Consider the following 16,376-nt stretch of genomic DNA (forward strand, 5'->3'; position numbering starts at 1 on the left):
ATTTTGCTCATTTTGGTGATTTGGATTGGAAGAATTCAATTCAAAGAGACTCTCTTTTAATGACAAATGGCTTTGTATTCTAAAAATGAGGCTTTTCATTCTTTCTTGACCACACAATATGTGGAGCAGATTAATTGATCATGTTTATTTACTCATGATTTTTCTACTTAATTATATACATTAATTAAATTGAATGAATTTTGTTTATTAAATATCGATTATGATCGAATTCTCCTTATGCCTTAGGCTATTCCTCCAACGTAAAATAATCCGATGCTGCATATGACTGGTTTTTTAACGAAATTTTATTTTTTAAAAAAGCATTATAAAAATTGTGTTTGATGATGAAACTATTTAATGAAAATCTAATCAACTTTTTCAAGTCAAATATAAATTGTTAGAAAGAAGTTACTACATTTAGCAAAGCTTAACACGGAACAACAAAAGCGATGCCATTTGTTCAAGTTTATTTCATAAAAAAATCACTTGTTTTTGGAAAAAAAACTACTTGTGTTAGATTTTATGATTTTGATTAACCTTTTGAAAAAAGTTCAGAATCTGAAAAGTTATATATTTCTAATTAACGAGGTAGATGAGAGTTTGGTCAATAAAAAAAAAAAGAAAACAAAGGTAGATAAGAGGGAATATCATGAAAATGTGGAGATATGCAAATATGTAATAGAATTTGAAAATAAATAAATAATGTATGAATATATCACAAAATCTGAAAACCACAAAGTAATAATAAATTTTTATGATTGTAGCCAAATGCAAAATAATTACCGTTTTTCATAAAATCTCTACGCAATAAATCACTCCTTATAGAATCTATAAACTATCTAAAAATCACTTATCTTTTAAACTTAAAACAAACAGGACCTTGATTATTATTGTTATTAGCATCAACATGATAATTATATATTACCATGATTTAATCAAGATTTAAGATCATTTCTCTTCAGCCTAACATTAACATTTTCTTTTGTTAGCATATTTAATGTGCCCATACCATATATGACTCATATTTAAGAGTAATTCAGAAAAGTTAACCTCAATGGCGCGAATCCATATTAGCCAGGTTCTAATGTGATTTTTTTATTTTTGATGTTGAATGGTATTTTTTTTTTAACAAAAAAAAAAAGCATGATTAAATACATTTTATGTCTCTGTACCATGAAGGCATGGAGAGAAGACCAACCAATTATTAGTTGAGATTATAAAGTCTTATTGTGATAAGAAAAAAAAAAATATAAGTTTGAATCCCAAAAAACACATTTATTCCCGACCTGATAGATATTAGTCTAAAGTACAAAATAACTTGAATTAAAATAAAAAAGATCATCCGCCTACACTCCATGCATGAGAGGTGGAAGGGTAAGATTGGAATCAAAGCGAAGCATCTGAGGCAGAAGAGCGGGAAGAATCTAGCAAGTCAGTATTGTCATTATGCATGCTTGTTTATCTGCTGCTTCTTTTGATGCATATTCTCTCTCTGTCGTTATCCGTAAATAAAAACAAAGATGTTGTCGTGAGTAGAATAACGAAAGACTTCAAGACCAAATCCCGAAATGCCATATCACTCAACACTGTCACTAAAAAATTGAAACAAAGTTCTGTAACAATTTCATACTTGCACGATTGGGAAATGAGTACAGAGACTCGTATCAGCTCTAAATTAAAAAATATTTTAAAAAAAAAAAAACAACAACAACAAAGACAAAGATTGAGTTCCATACACATCAAAGCTTCATAACTTCGACGCCTCACTATCCAAGTCACTATACATAGAACACAACATGGGGTCAACACCAGACAAATATACAACACCAGAAAAACCTTCATTGGGCAGAATGCTTTCCAACTACTTCTGCAGGTTGAAGTGAATACCAGTCCATCTCTGCTTTGTGCTACTGCTTCAATTTCTCTCAAATGTTTGAAATTCTCTCCTTTTTATCATGTTGTCAGTTTTCAACAAGCTGTCGAGATTCTCGAGGTTGAAGTTGAACAGACTTGCCATGCTGCTTCTCATACTGTTGTCTCAGTTCCTCTAAACGCTTGGATACCTGGAAACCATCAGAACTTGGACATATGAACAAAGAACAAAATCTATAGCATAATATGTTGGAAGTCAAGAAATTACAAATCCAAGAACGGATGAAATAAAGCACTATCTTTAGTTCTTAATATAAGATCCAGTCTATAGTTCATCTTATATTTAAGATCAGAGGCAGTGATAAACAGTACATAACAAACTCCTAGAACTTTTTGAATTCATTACTAAAACAACGAATGCCAAAAAAGCCATTTAAATTCTCTATTTATGCACTTTATTTTCTAACTGCTAAATTCATTCTTAATAAGTGCCAAATAAATTAGAACGTGGCCATCTCTGGAGCTTTGAACAACAAGGTGAAGATCATTGTTTGATCTATCACATCCACCTATTACCAAGCCAACAGAGTGTTGCATAGCAAGATAACTTCTACAAATAAAAACCTTGTGGGAGTTCAGAAACGCAATAATTTATCATGTAATACATATTGTGCTGAAGATCCCAGCAAAGGGGAGAAATTTTAAATTTGGATGTCAATGAGTGCACAAAAGATAAAGCAGAAAAAAGAAGAGAACCTTGAAGGAATAGGCCAATGGTAATAATGTGTCAGGATCCATTGCATCCTCAGGGAAATTCCGCAAGGCATGTATCAGTTTCTCGAAAGGCAATTTTATCTGGTAATTGAACCAAAGTATTAGCAGAAAAAATGCTGACTGGCTTTTGCAGTGAGCGAACAGAATTCATAAGGTTATATGACACTCACCAAGTCATCATGGCAATACTTTAGTAAGGCCAAGCCAACTTTGAAAACAATAACAACGCCCTGAAAGACAAAAATGTCATTATCATCATCATCATCTTCTTCATATATATATATATACACACACACACACACATAATTACAAACCAATATCTATTAAGAGCAGTTGTTGCTAACCTCGTTCAAAAAGACATCCCAGATTCTAAGAGCCAAATGGAACGGAAAGGAGTATGAAAACACAGTTATGAACCACTGGCTTGCATACATGCTAGGATTTATCATTTCGTTGGCAAAATGTTCTCCCAACTTAGGCAGGTGCTCCCTCACCAAGTGTTCAAGCTGAAAGAGATACTGTTGTACCAGAGGCAATCCTGCCTGCATTAAAACGAAAAGAACCACATGAAAAGAAAGTTCATCTCATTGAAGAATACATTATAAAAACAAACAATCTGCAATGTATCCAACAATTTCCAAATAGGAATATCTATACCAGAAAAAAAGGAGGGTGCACAATCAATGTCAGGAGGATTGTATGATCAAAACGAGATCAATATAGAAACAGGTTCTGACAACTAGATGTAGTTGAGTAGCAGATACTGATATTTAGTACTAAAGCATACTAGAAGATAAAATGTAGACCGATCATATATTATACCACATCAAATTAAAAAACCAACAAAAACTTTAAATGAAAATCATTCTAAGCTTAAAGAATATTCTTTTCCTGCCTTCTAGCAGAGACAGGCCTTAAAGATATGCTCAACATGAATATAGACTGATTTTAGAAGCTTTTTCAGGTATGTAATGTCTACCACTATTTTCAAATTAATTTTTTTCCTTTTGTATCACCTTTTGATTAGATAAAAACATTTACTTTTAGTTTAATTTATTTTAAGTGATTTTATGTTGTACAAAATAAATATGTGAAACATAGAAATATTTTTTTCAGGGGATGCCAAACAACCGCTGAGTTTAACTATTTAATTAAACTCCCTAACTCTCATATTCAGACCTAAATTTCAGGGATGTGGCATAAAAACACAAGGCTAAGGAGTGTAATGTGTGAACTTTGTTAGAAAATTTTAGGACTCTACATGTTGATAATCAACATTAAAAAAGATAAGACCACATTCCTTAGTTGCAATTGCCAACCATTAGCTATAACCTAATATTCGGACACTCGATCATAACATTAAATTCCTTTGCTGGTAAGTTCAAGCTGTCCAAATCAGACAGCTTGTTTTGGTAGCTTTAAAACTAAAATCAGTTCAGACTTCCAAACAGGGTAGTGAAAGGGTTAATGCAGTTTACCTTTTAAAAGAAAATAACAATGGGATACTCTGGAAGAAGAACAAAACAAAATTGCTTTTCTTCTCCCTCATATTACACATATGATATGACAGTATTAGAATATATAGTAGATAGAAGGCCCCATTACATACTGTAACTCAAATTGCTAGTATTTCATGCAGCATAGTATTTCGGGTTATAAACATAAGAGTACTTACACTTTCCAAAGTATTTTCTCCTTACATAGCAAGGAGATAAGCTGGGATTGTACTACACTCATGATAGAAAAGACTATGCAACAGATAAGATTGGGACTGAAGGATATACGATACTCAAACTGAACGCTTGCTAAAGGATAACACTGCCCAGTCTGCGTTAGCAATCATACGACATATGAGTTGGCAATCATCTATATATGATCCCCCAACAATCCTTCAAGAATGATAATGGAAGATGCAATAATGACAGGAGAATATATTGCCATGTTTTTGGACCAAACGCAGCTTAAAGAGATTCATATTCAAACAGACCTCGGGTAGAGCAGACAGTGGCTCGGTTGATGCACAGGTAATACAAAAGGCCCAAAAACACACTATAAAACATTAAATCATCAAAAAAGTGGGAGAAAACACACTAAAGAAGCAGGGGACGAAGCAAAATAAACCACAAAGACCAGGTTGTTTGAGTGAATGACCAGTCAAGGTGTAAAGATGATCTTCCCCAATCCCTACTATGATCTGACCGGACTGTTGCTATGGTTGCCACAGACCCTCACCTCATGCATCAGTGTGTAGGGTAGTGCAAAAATCAGCACATTTGTAAAAATGAAGCATTTTCCTTTTGTCATTGCCAGAGATTGACTGTTCAGAGCTCGCTTACCCCAAGGTCAGGATACTAGGTCTAGCACGAAGTTAAAAAAGCTACTGCTCTTTGGGTCAGAAAACCACACAACCTCCAGAAAAGTTCCTTTGGTACAATGAACAGGGAAGACCCAAATTTTGTCTTCCCCTGAATCCGATACTATGAACTGACTAGAAAAAGAGAGAATGTTTTGAATTCGAACATAAGAGGAGATTAGCTTATATTGTGCTACATTAACTATGTGAAATATGCTATCTGGGAACTACTGCGCTTTGGGTCAGCAAACCACACAACCTCCAGAAAAGTTCCTTTGGTACAATGAACAGGGAAGACCTAAATTTTCTCTACCCCTGAATCCGATACTATGAACTGACTAGAAAAAGAGAGAATGTTTTGGATATGAACATAAGAGGAGATTAGCTTATATTGTGCCACATTCATGGCGAGGAGAACACTTTAAACTATGTGAAATATGCTATCTGGGATTAATATTAAGCTTTTAAGTAATGCAAGATGGAGATGTTCTACAATTTGGACCACGGAATTAAATAGATCAAGTGATAAACTAAGGGAAAAAGGAATTAAGTAGAAAGTAGACGCACACATGAAACAAGAGAGGGAGAGAGACTGTGGTCAACATGGAAGTAGAGTTTGATGCACTACACATTTTGTTTTGAAATGATAAGACAATTCTGCAGGTATTACGTGATTGGTGAATGAGTTCATACAAAGACATAGTTACCAGATACAAGCCCTCCATTGGAGCATGAACAGCTCCTTTCAGCAATGCCACCAACAGCCAAAATGCATCCTCCTCACTCATATACAAAAGTAATAGACCAGCTAAGAACCCCATTCCCTGGATTTTTCAAAAGGTTAGTAATATATTGTTATGCTACGAGCAACCAAAAAAAGTGATGAGATCATGAGTTGAACCTGAACATATCCGACGTCTCTGTCAAAGACTGAGTAAGCCTTTAAAACATTGTAGAGTGACCGCTGCCCAGGTCCATGCCTTTGTTGGAAGAACACATGTGAGGGGAAGGTGCGAGAAATATCTCTAATTATATCTAGCTCAGAGGCCGATGTTTCATATATCACTAGTTGCTGTAAAGGACATAATATCTTGTAAATGCAAGCTCAAGTGTTTGCATGACTGTATAAAAAAAGGATAAATGCTTTGCACGCATTGATCACTTATAATCATTAACCAATTATACTTGCAGAACTAAATAGTCATTTACACAATAATTAATTCTCTTCATATGGCATATGAGAATGCGAATTTTAAAACAATTGACTTCAGTGGTTATGATTGTCAAGAAACTGCACAAGCTCATTCTATCCAGAGGAAGGTTTAAAATTTTTATTTGTAATGTTAATTTCAAGATAGCACAAAAATGGGATTAAACAGAGACTTGCAGATTGCAGGCTCAGAAACAAGTTAAAGATTTTAGTCACATAGGAGAGCTAAACGCTTCAATTTCTTCAATGAACGAGTAAAAAGACAGGGATAGAAATAATATCCACATAACGTCAATAAATAACCTTGTTCATGCGCATTACACAAGCTTGTGCACGAAAGTGCTTGTGAGTGAGAGAGTTCTTGCTTTATAGAAGTAAGAGCAAAAGTATAACCACATTCTTTTGATTTTTTCCCCCCTGGATAACCTTGCAGATATAAAGGTTTGCACAGCAGATGCTGAGCATGACCAACAATAATCACATGTCCTAGCTTAGTGTTTCTTCTTTACATAACTCATCCATCTTAAATTTTACACAACAGCTGCTAAGAGTTCTAACATCTCCAGGAACATCCATTTCCTTCTAAATATGAAGGAATGACAAATGAACTATAGTCCTCCCTGCTAGCACATGCTTCTTTCTAGATCTCCTCTTAACTTTCTGAACGCAAGTCCTGATTCGGTTTCTACCATTAGGTAGATATTCCATCTCGAGTAGCCTAGATAAGTCAAATACTCTGTTTCGACATTAATTCTCTCCGTCTACAAACCAAAACCTCAAATCTCTACAGGCCACTTTTTCTTGATATGCATATTACGTGCAGATAAAATTCCAAAACATCAACCCAGTTAATTTTACATTGTAGGAAGCTACTATATTTTAATATATACTCACTTATTCCAAACGATGATTTAAAAAAAAAAATTGCCTTTAAAATCAAAGTTAAACCCCAGAAATGGCACATTCAATGCAGCAATAACAAGGGGAAAAAGATTGCAAAACCAAAATATAGACACAGAAAAATAGGCAAAATCTCCTCACTTTTTGAAATGAACATAGACAGCTCAACACTATGGCACGTATTGACCATAGCAATATAGATTAAGTCATTAAGATGTCTGAGATCATCTTAATAAAGAAAAATGATTACCTCGTACACTCCAGGATTCATCAGTAATAGGTCTCGACTTCCTGATATCAACTGCCAAACAAGGCCCCTTAAACAATCAGGAATTCCTTTCCTTATACGCCTTTTGACAACATGAGGTTTTTTTCTTACATAATGCTTCCAGTCACTCCCACCGACCCCAATCATCTTCCTCCATTTTCTTACCCTTCTTTCCTCCCTAACTCTGATAAATATAGATAATAGTAAAGGTAAGGACTTTGTATACACTATGAATTTTATTCATTGTCTGAAAATGGAAAAAGCTTGTGGGAACAAAATACCTCTCATACTCATTTGCTGACCTACTCTTGACTAAACCATCAGAAGAGGTATTAGCATCCTGTTTTACAAACCCAAATCTGTCCACTGCTCTTGGTGAAGGAATTGAACCTGGTTCATGATCGTCTAATCTTTTCTTTTCCATTTAAGCATCAAAAACTAGCTCTTGAAAATCGCAAGAAAACTGACATATCATGCTTAATTAAACCTTATGATGAGGAAAACCTGACAAGATGTAAAGAAAATGAGATCGTCTATAGTCATACTTTTACAATAATTATTGAGAGACCAAATAAAAATTTGACATGCAAAATATACATTGATGATGATTCAGTAACAACCTTCATGTAGCTATTGAACAAGGGATGGAGCAGTTTCATTTATGCTGAAAGAAAAATACATGCAAGGAGAAGACTAGTTAATTTTTTTCAATTATCAGGACCAAGCAACTAAGTTTGACTTTCCTCAATCAACCAGCATGACTTTCTAAGGATCTCCAATTGAATTTGACTACTTGCCAGTATTTTAAAAGAAGCAAACTAAAAAGGCAAGAATACCAACGAAACAAACTAATTACCAGGAATCAGGGAATTCCAAAGCCAAAAATATTTGCTGGCTATTACATTTATAGCTTGAGATTTTTCTTTACAGGGTTAAAAAAGCCTCTCTTTTGCCTTCCATAAGCCCAGAAAGCCAGTAACAATACCTTTAATCAGCAGCAATCAAATGCCAGTTCCTTGACCTAAATAACCATTTCTGGGCAATGTGACCAACTCAAGCATTTTGTTCCCATATGAAATTTCTCATATTCCAAAAAAGGGGAAGTTAAAAAACTGGCAACTAAATTTTCTACCCTTCTCAATAAACTCGCCTTGCTTGAGCATAAATATAACAGCTTTAAACTTTTTATGATGGAAATGGGACTGCCCATAAATGAAGCCTGGATCAGTTTCATTTATAATTTACCACCCACCGCTGCAGTAGTGAAATTGACCGCCGAAATCAACAACTAAGACATAAAACCTAACGACAGCAGGAATACGAAGTCCATGAAGTAAATGTAGAGGCAGGGTTTACCTGATTAACATTGGAGGAATCACTGATTCGGTGGATGCCGTTTTCAGAAAAATTTCAAACAGAAGATGTTGATTCTGCTAATATTCCACGACCTTAACAAAGCCTTCAATGGAAGAGAGGGACGCCGCGGATGGCCGGCAAAAAACTCACGCTATTCCAATGATTCCTTCTCACGGAGATTCATTTTCCTCCCAACAGAATCTTTTCTTTCAGCTAATACAAAGCCTAAATTTAATTATTCTGTTATTATGCTAGTTTCATTTAATTTCAAGGGGGGAAAAAAATCTTTCTATCGAAAAGATTTCAGAAGAAACAAAATTGCAGTTTGTTTTTGGTTAAACAGAGTGAAAACTGAAATGTCGTGTTTGATGATGATTCTTTTCCATTTCGACCGAAAAAAGTATGTATTTAGTTTAATTAAATATTTTGATTTTACAAAACACTCCTATTTTCCGGTCAATTTTACTGAATTGAATATTCATATATTAAAATGATTCAGAGTAAACTTAAACATTTCACATTTAATTTGCATAATTATAATATAGGTTCTTGTTATAAGTTTCAATTTTTGAAATTTGAATTTATTTTGATTTTAGCTCCTAAAATTTAAAACCATTATTTTTTGGTTCTTAAAATTTAAAAATATATTTAACTAAGAGAGATTAACCTTTATAGACAAAGTAAATTTTAAAAACAAAAAATACTTGTTTTAAATTTGAGGACTAAAAATTATATTAATCTTTGTATTATTATTTATATGCAGGTTGAGTATTTTGTTTAACAGGAACTGTTATATATAAGTAATAAATTTTGTTTTTTAAAAAAAAAGAAATTAATAACCTAAAGAGTTTCACGTAATTTTGAATTTCTTAGGTTGGCAAAAATAATTGTGTTTTTTCTTAGGCAAACTGCCGACTGTTGCTTTTATTTTTTTATATTTTTCTTATTTTCATTAAATTATTTATTTATTTTATTCATTTTTCTTTCAAACTTATTTGTATTAGTAAAAGGGTTATATGTCCGCTTTGACCCCAAATGCTCTGAAAGTTTTCATTGTTGCACTCTTGTATCCTCGCCGTACTGACCAAGCTTTTGGCGTCACCAAAGGTCCAACAACATCATTAATATTAGAATTTTTACTCTCAATATGAAAATTGGTGCAGCCCTCTCTTTTGGTGCTCATCACAGCACCATTCAAAGCTTTTTATTACTATAGTAAAACTCATATTCAAAATACGATTGGAATGATTTAGATTTAAAATTTTTTAATAATAAATTTACTCTTTTAGAAGTATCGATTATAAAATTATTTTTATTTTAAATTATATTCTATTAAAAATTATTTAAATTAAATTTGGATTATTCAAAATCAATCTAGAATGTCTAAATTAAGATAATTATTTCATGCTCAGTTTTTGAATGAGTATGGCATGTGCTCGCGAAATCAATTGCACCAAGCTTATCCATCTAATGATATTATGTAGGAAGAAACATGTAATCATTTAAAAGAGTGTTTGGAAGCATTCAAAAGTACTTCTTATAAGTATTTTTTCGCAAAACGAGATAAATTCCTCCATATATTTATTTCGTACACCGTAAAAGTATTTTTAAAATCATGATTTTGATTCTATACAAATACTCTAAGTTTTTCTGGTCTTTGCACATTTGGTTATGGTAAGGAGGAAAAATTGGGGCATATTTTTATCCTCTAGTTTGGGTGTTTTTCAATTAAGCTGCCTGGTTTCAGCTCACAGATTCAATTTATTACCCTTTCTTTTTTCACCTGGATATTTCTGGCTTAAACTTACTCTTTTGTCACCTCTATAGGGATGGAAAATAAGGCCTTTTAGAAGCAATTATTGATATGATTTGACTGAAATGTACTCCCTCCGTTTCTTATTATAAGAGACAAATAACCAAAGTACGTTGATCAAAAAAACAGTTAAAATTAGTTAAGAATAATTAATGTGTAAAAAGTATAATTTTTTTCCAAAAATGCCCTCATTAATAAGGAGAGAGAGCATGAAAGAGAACAATTAAATTATTAAAAGAAAGAGAAGTGAGAGGGAGAGAGTGTCAGTTGGAGATAATAAATATGGGTAAAATAGTAAATCAACACAAAAAAGTAGAGACAACTTGTAAGTGTCTCTTATATATAGGAACATGCCATAAGCATCAAATGTCTCTTATAATAAGAAACAGAGGGAGTAACATTACTGGTTCCCTTTCCCTCACGAACACGAACCTAACCTTCACTCATCAAGTAAAGTCACTATCCTCTACTCCGACGTATCCCGGGGTTTCCAATAATGGCCCTTTAGAAGTTTTTTTAATTATAGCATTTTTTTTCCAGATATAAAATTTTTTTATTAAAAACAATTTTATTTAAAATACTGTTAGATATTAAATAGGAAGTAATCATATTTGATAAACTATTAGGTACTAAATAGAAGACAATCATGTTCAAAGTACTGTCAGGCACTAAATTTAAATACTTCTTTTAATAGAAATTCAAACATGAGGGATTTGCGTACAAAGACAAAGGGTTCTAAATATCTGCTGTACTGAAAAAAAAAGTTCTTCAATTTTTCACATACAGGCTTACTTAAGCGGGATTTTGTAGGGCGGGATATATTAGATATTTTTTCTTCTGTTTTTGTTCATGTTTGTAACCCATGAGTTTAGTAATTTCTCTATTCAATATTTACGGCAGATGTAATGGTTCTTTTTATAATACTCCTCTCGTCCTTAATATAGGACCCAATTATTGAGTTGGTTTTGGTCCTAAATATAATACCTATTTCTCATATTTATCATTTTTCTCTAAATTATCCCTATGGATACTCCCTCAACCATAATCAAGTAGAAGAGGGAGAGAGGGTATTAAGAAAGATGATTATGGTATTTTAGGAAAAATGTCACTTTTCTTATAATTAACTAACTTATCTAACTTCCTTAATCTAATCAAATTAGTTAAATAGGTCTTATATTAAGGACCGGAGGAGTATCTTTTTTTTTTATAAGAAATGATTTTTCTCAAAGTGGTCTCCCTAAATATAAGAAATAGATTTTCTCTAACTAATATTTTAAACTAATCTTTTTACTCTTACATTCATTGAATATATATTACTCATTATCTGTCTCCGATAAATTTCCATTCATTATCTCTCACATACCAGTGTTTTCTTTACAAATAAGGGTATGGTTGGAAAAATATGTATATACCTTATATATTTATTATTTTTAACTAAATTTTAACTAACATTTTGAACCCATAATTTTGGTAGTTGTTTTTCTTAACAAAAAAAAAATCATTAAGCTATAGGGACATAGTTGGCAATACAGTCAATATTTTTTTTATATTAATTACATTTTCTTAATAATAAATATACAAAGAAGATCAGGCTGCATTATATATGCATCTCACGTGATAAATTTATTTAAATGAGTTGAATTAGGTGGGGAAAAGAAAAAGAAAAAACAGGAAAGATTCCTTAATTGGATAAGGTATGATTATTCAAATGCTACTTGTAATTAAATTAATTACCTCATGGAAAGGCCAGCTGTAAACTTCGCAAGGGGTTTCATTAATTAATTAATTACTTCAAATAATTATGGGCCCAATAAAATTGTTTCCCATGATTAAGGGTCCACATGGCTCCAACTTTTGCTAATGGATTATCTTCCAATAATTAAATGGAGTAATTAATTGAATGGTGTGATTTAATAAATCTATTAATATTAACTAAAATGATAAATATGTAAGAAAATGAAAGAACTGTATAGGAAAAAAATAATACAATTAATTAGGGATAAAACTAGTAAAAATGCATTTAATATTTGGATAATTTCAAATAGAATCTTATCAAATTTACACTTTACCTTGCTTTGGTTTTAATACTTTCAAGAAAATTAACCTCTACTACTGATAGAGAATATTAGTTATAATTTTCAGGAAGAAAAAAAAGATTTTAGTTATAATTTACCCACAAAAAACTGCCTATCTTTCATAAAAGTGTCTGATTTATATATAAGCTTTAAATTTGAAAAAGAGTGTGGCCTATTTTATAAGTTTTAATTTAGACTTATGTTAATATTAGTGCATTTTTTTAATTTTATCCTTAATTATTTATGAAAAGAAAATAAAAAACCAATAATAATTGAAGTCAACCACAAATAAAAGAAGAGCTTCCCGATCACTGATGGAATCAAAGCAGATGATACAGAATAGAATAACCAAGAACATTTGAATCTTCTCTTCATTTTTTTTTTTAAAATTTCGTCCCTATCATTTTAAATTAGAAATAAATGATTTAGATTCAATATTTTATGAAAAAAAGTTATTGTTTATTTTTCAGGTAGTTTATAATAATTTTATAAGATATTAAATCTCAACTATTCGATTTTTAATTTACACTTAGCTAGATGTGATTAGAAGAAGAAAACGAGAAAATGAGGGGGGGGGGGAAGAGATCTCATTCCAGAATATACTGGTGTTTATTTCCTCCAAAAATGGTGTTTACTTCAACTTAATAAAGCAATTCCTTTTATAATGATGACGTCTTCCTACCTTGTCTCTGCAAAATCCTAATTAAGTTTTTCTTATATTCTACTACCTCTGGTGTTTAATACTTCTCTGGTTTTTAATATAGAATCTAATTATTAAGTTAATTTTGATTCTAAATATAAGATTTATTTCTCATATTTATCAATTTTTCAAAATTATCTCTGTGGATACTCCCTTAACCATAATCAAATAAATGAGGGAAGAAAGATATTAAGACAGATGATTATGGTATTTTAGGAAAAACATGTCATATTTCTTATAATTAACTAACTTATCTAACTTTCTGAATTCAATCAAATTAGTTAAATAAGTCTTATATTAAGAACCGGAGGAGTATAAAATTTATTTTGAGTTGAGTTTGATCTTAAATATAAGATTTTAATTTATTTTGTCTTTCATATTCATCATTTTTTTTTCAAACCATTTTTGTTAATTGCACATATTAAATAGGTTTATATCAAGATTCAATAGGTAATTTCAATATAAATGATTTAAAAAGATATTTTAGAAAAATCAATACATACATTTCTGTTCACAAATAACCAATTTGTCTTATTTTGTTAATCTATCTAAATTAGTTAAATAAATATTATATTTTTTAATAGGAGATATTAATATCTACCTTCTTTGTATCTTCTTGTTTTGTGAAATATGTTTTGAATCTCCCTTGTTTATGTCTGGATGGTTGGGGTAACATCCTAATTTTCATATATCTAATATTTAAACAAATTTTTATAGAATAGATAGAGGTTAAATATATATATGCAATTAAAATAATTCTGATTTTTATGCATGTGTGTGTATGAGAAAATGAGTAAAATAACAATATTAAAAAGTCTCACATTAACTAAATGATAGAAAGATGAATAAAATAGCAATGGTATAGAAGTCTCACGTCAACTAGTCACTAGAGTGAAGGAGCTTGAGGAGCCTATATATAGAAGGCAGTGGGTGAAGCTTGGAGTGAGTAAATAATTTTCACACATATCTGACATAGCTTCAGAAAAGTGCTAGTTTTAAGTTCATTAACCGTTGGATCGGATTAATATTTGGTCAGTCTATTCATCCAAATCGTCAATTTGAACGGTTGGCTCGTCATTTTGATCTCCGAGTTACAAGTTATTAGGTATGTTTTCAACTTGTTTTTTTAGATTTAGTACATAGAGTCCTGAATAAATTAGTATTTTTAAGTTCGTCCACCGTTAGATTGAGCCATAATTTGGAGGATAGTATCATGATAGATAGGAAATTAAATTCAACAGTCAGATTAAAGGTTTAACTTCTGTAGTGAGAATAACCTAACTTGTAAACATAAGTTATAAATTGGGGTTTTTCTATTTATGTTATGAATTTGATAATTCTAATAACATAATCTAATAATTAAAGGATATATTTAAGCAAGAAAAATTTAGGAATCGAGTCTAAATCATATATATGTGTGTGTGTGTGTGTATTCTCATTCCAAACCTTAGAAAAAGGTCTTTTAGGCTAGAATCCTAAGTAAAAAAATTTAATTTTTAAAGGAAGAGTTAAAGGTTAGGATTTTGTGAGTAGCTTACTCTAATACTATAGAGATAACATTTTAATTTCTTTTGTAGATATAAACCCTATTGTGACGTTTTCGAGATTGAACTTTGGTTGTATTTGACTGTCAACTAGGAGACTAGATAACTAAATTTCTATCTGTTACATACATTGGTATGAGGTTGGTGGGTGATTTTATAACTAAGTTTCATATACATATATTATGTTTTGTATGAACTGTCTTGTGAGATACTATTTTGAAAAGGGTTGAAATCCTTTGCATTGATAGAAATTAATGATTATGAGGGGTTATTCTGGAATCCAGATAAGTCAAATCCTCTGTTTGGACATTAATTCTCTCCGTCTACAAACCAAAACCTCAAATCTCTACAGGCCACTTTTTTCTTGGAATGTATACTACGTGCAGATAAATTCCAAAACATCAACCCAGTTAATTTTACATTGTAGGAAGCTACCATATTTTAAATAATATATACTCATTTATTCCAAAAGATGATTTTAAAAAAAACAATTGCCTTTAAAATCAAAGTTAAACCCAGAAATGGCACATTCAATGCAGCAATAACAAGGGGAAAAAAGATTGCAAAACCAAAATATAGACACAGAAAAATAGGCAAAATCTCCTCAGTTTTTGAAATGAACATAGACAGCTCTAAACACTATGGCACGTATTGACCATAGCAATATAGATTAAGTCATTAAGATGTATGAGATCATCTTAATAAAGAAAAATGATTACCGACTCTAATTTATTTTTTAAATTTATAATTATTTTTTAAAAATATTCCTGTAGGGATTTCTGTCAAAATGTAATAATAATGCACATAATTAAAGCATGCATTAGTTTAAGAAAAGTAACGCACATTTATTATAAATAATCAATTTAATTAATTTTTTGAATCTTTTCAAATTAGTTACTTAACTGTTATATTAAAGACTTTAGTTAATACTACTTCCGGTCTTAATTATAAAAGCTAGTTGACTAATTTGAGGAGATTAAGAAAATAAATTAAGTTACTACCTCTGGTCTTAATTATAAGAGCCAGTTGACTAATTTGAGGAAATTAAGAAAGTAAGTTGAGTTAATTATTTATCCTAAATAGGTGTTATTTTTCCTAAAATATCCTTGCTAATCAAGTGTATTGACTAGAACTATCATTATTAGAAGGGATACTTTGAAAAAAATATATAAATATGAGAGACAAAGTGGATTGGGATCTTATATTTAGGACCAAAATAAAAGTCAAATAGGATCTTATATTAAGGATCGGAGGTAATAGTTATTTGTTATAAATAGAAGTTGTTTTTTCTAAAATATCCTTGCTAAACAAGTGTCTTGACTAAAACTACCATTGTTAAAAAGATTATCTTGGAAAAAAATGTATAAATATGAGAGATAAAATATATTTGGGTTTTATATTTAGGACCAAAATAAAAATCAAATAAGGTTATTATATTAAAGACCGGAGGTAGTATTTCATTTACCAACCCAATAAGCAACCATACTTTCTATCTTATTTCCTACGAAGAG

At 31.1% G+C, this 16,376-nt stretch overlaps 1 protein-coding gene across 2 annotated transcripts; it reads right to left on the reverse strand.

Annotated features, from left to right (window-relative positions):
* Positions 1-1,783: 1,783 nt before the first annotated feature.
* On the reverse strand, positions 1,784-8,944 carry LOC114726888 (ecotropic viral integration site 5 protein homolog). 2 transcript variants are annotated; one of them, XM_028913608.1, is made up of 10 exons: positions 8,734-8,943; positions 8,363-8,631; positions 7,659-7,881; positions 7,360-7,561; positions 5,901-6,071; positions 5,707-5,823; positions 2,991-3,188; positions 2,817-2,876; positions 2,629-2,727; positions 1,784-2,063 (listed from the first exon to the last, which is right to left on the reverse strand). In XM_028913608.1, the coding sequence occupies exons 3-10, from the start codon at positions 7,799-7,801 to the stop codon at positions 1,962-1,964; spliced, it is 1,092 nt and encodes a 363-aa protein (XP_028769441.1). In that variant the 5' UTR covers positions 7,802-7,881; positions 8,363-8,631; positions 8,734-8,943; the 3' UTR covers positions 1,784-1,961. The 2 variants fall into 2 exon arrangements, with proteins under 2 accessions (XP_028769441.1, XP_028769440.1); XM_028913607.1 differs by lacking the exon at positions 8,363-8,631 and having other exon boundaries at positions 8,734-8,944.
* Between the last annotated feature and the right edge of the window lie 7,432 nt (positions 8,945-16,376).

Source organism: Neltuma alba, unplaced genomic scaffold (genome assembly GCF_004799145.2).
Source record: "Neltuma alba isolate B1F8T4 unplaced genomic scaffold, ASM479914v2 tig00012410_pilon, whole genome shotgun sequence".
Classification (NCBI taxonomy): Eukaryota; Viridiplantae; Streptophyta; class Magnoliopsida; order Fabales; family Fabaceae; genus Neltuma; species Neltuma alba.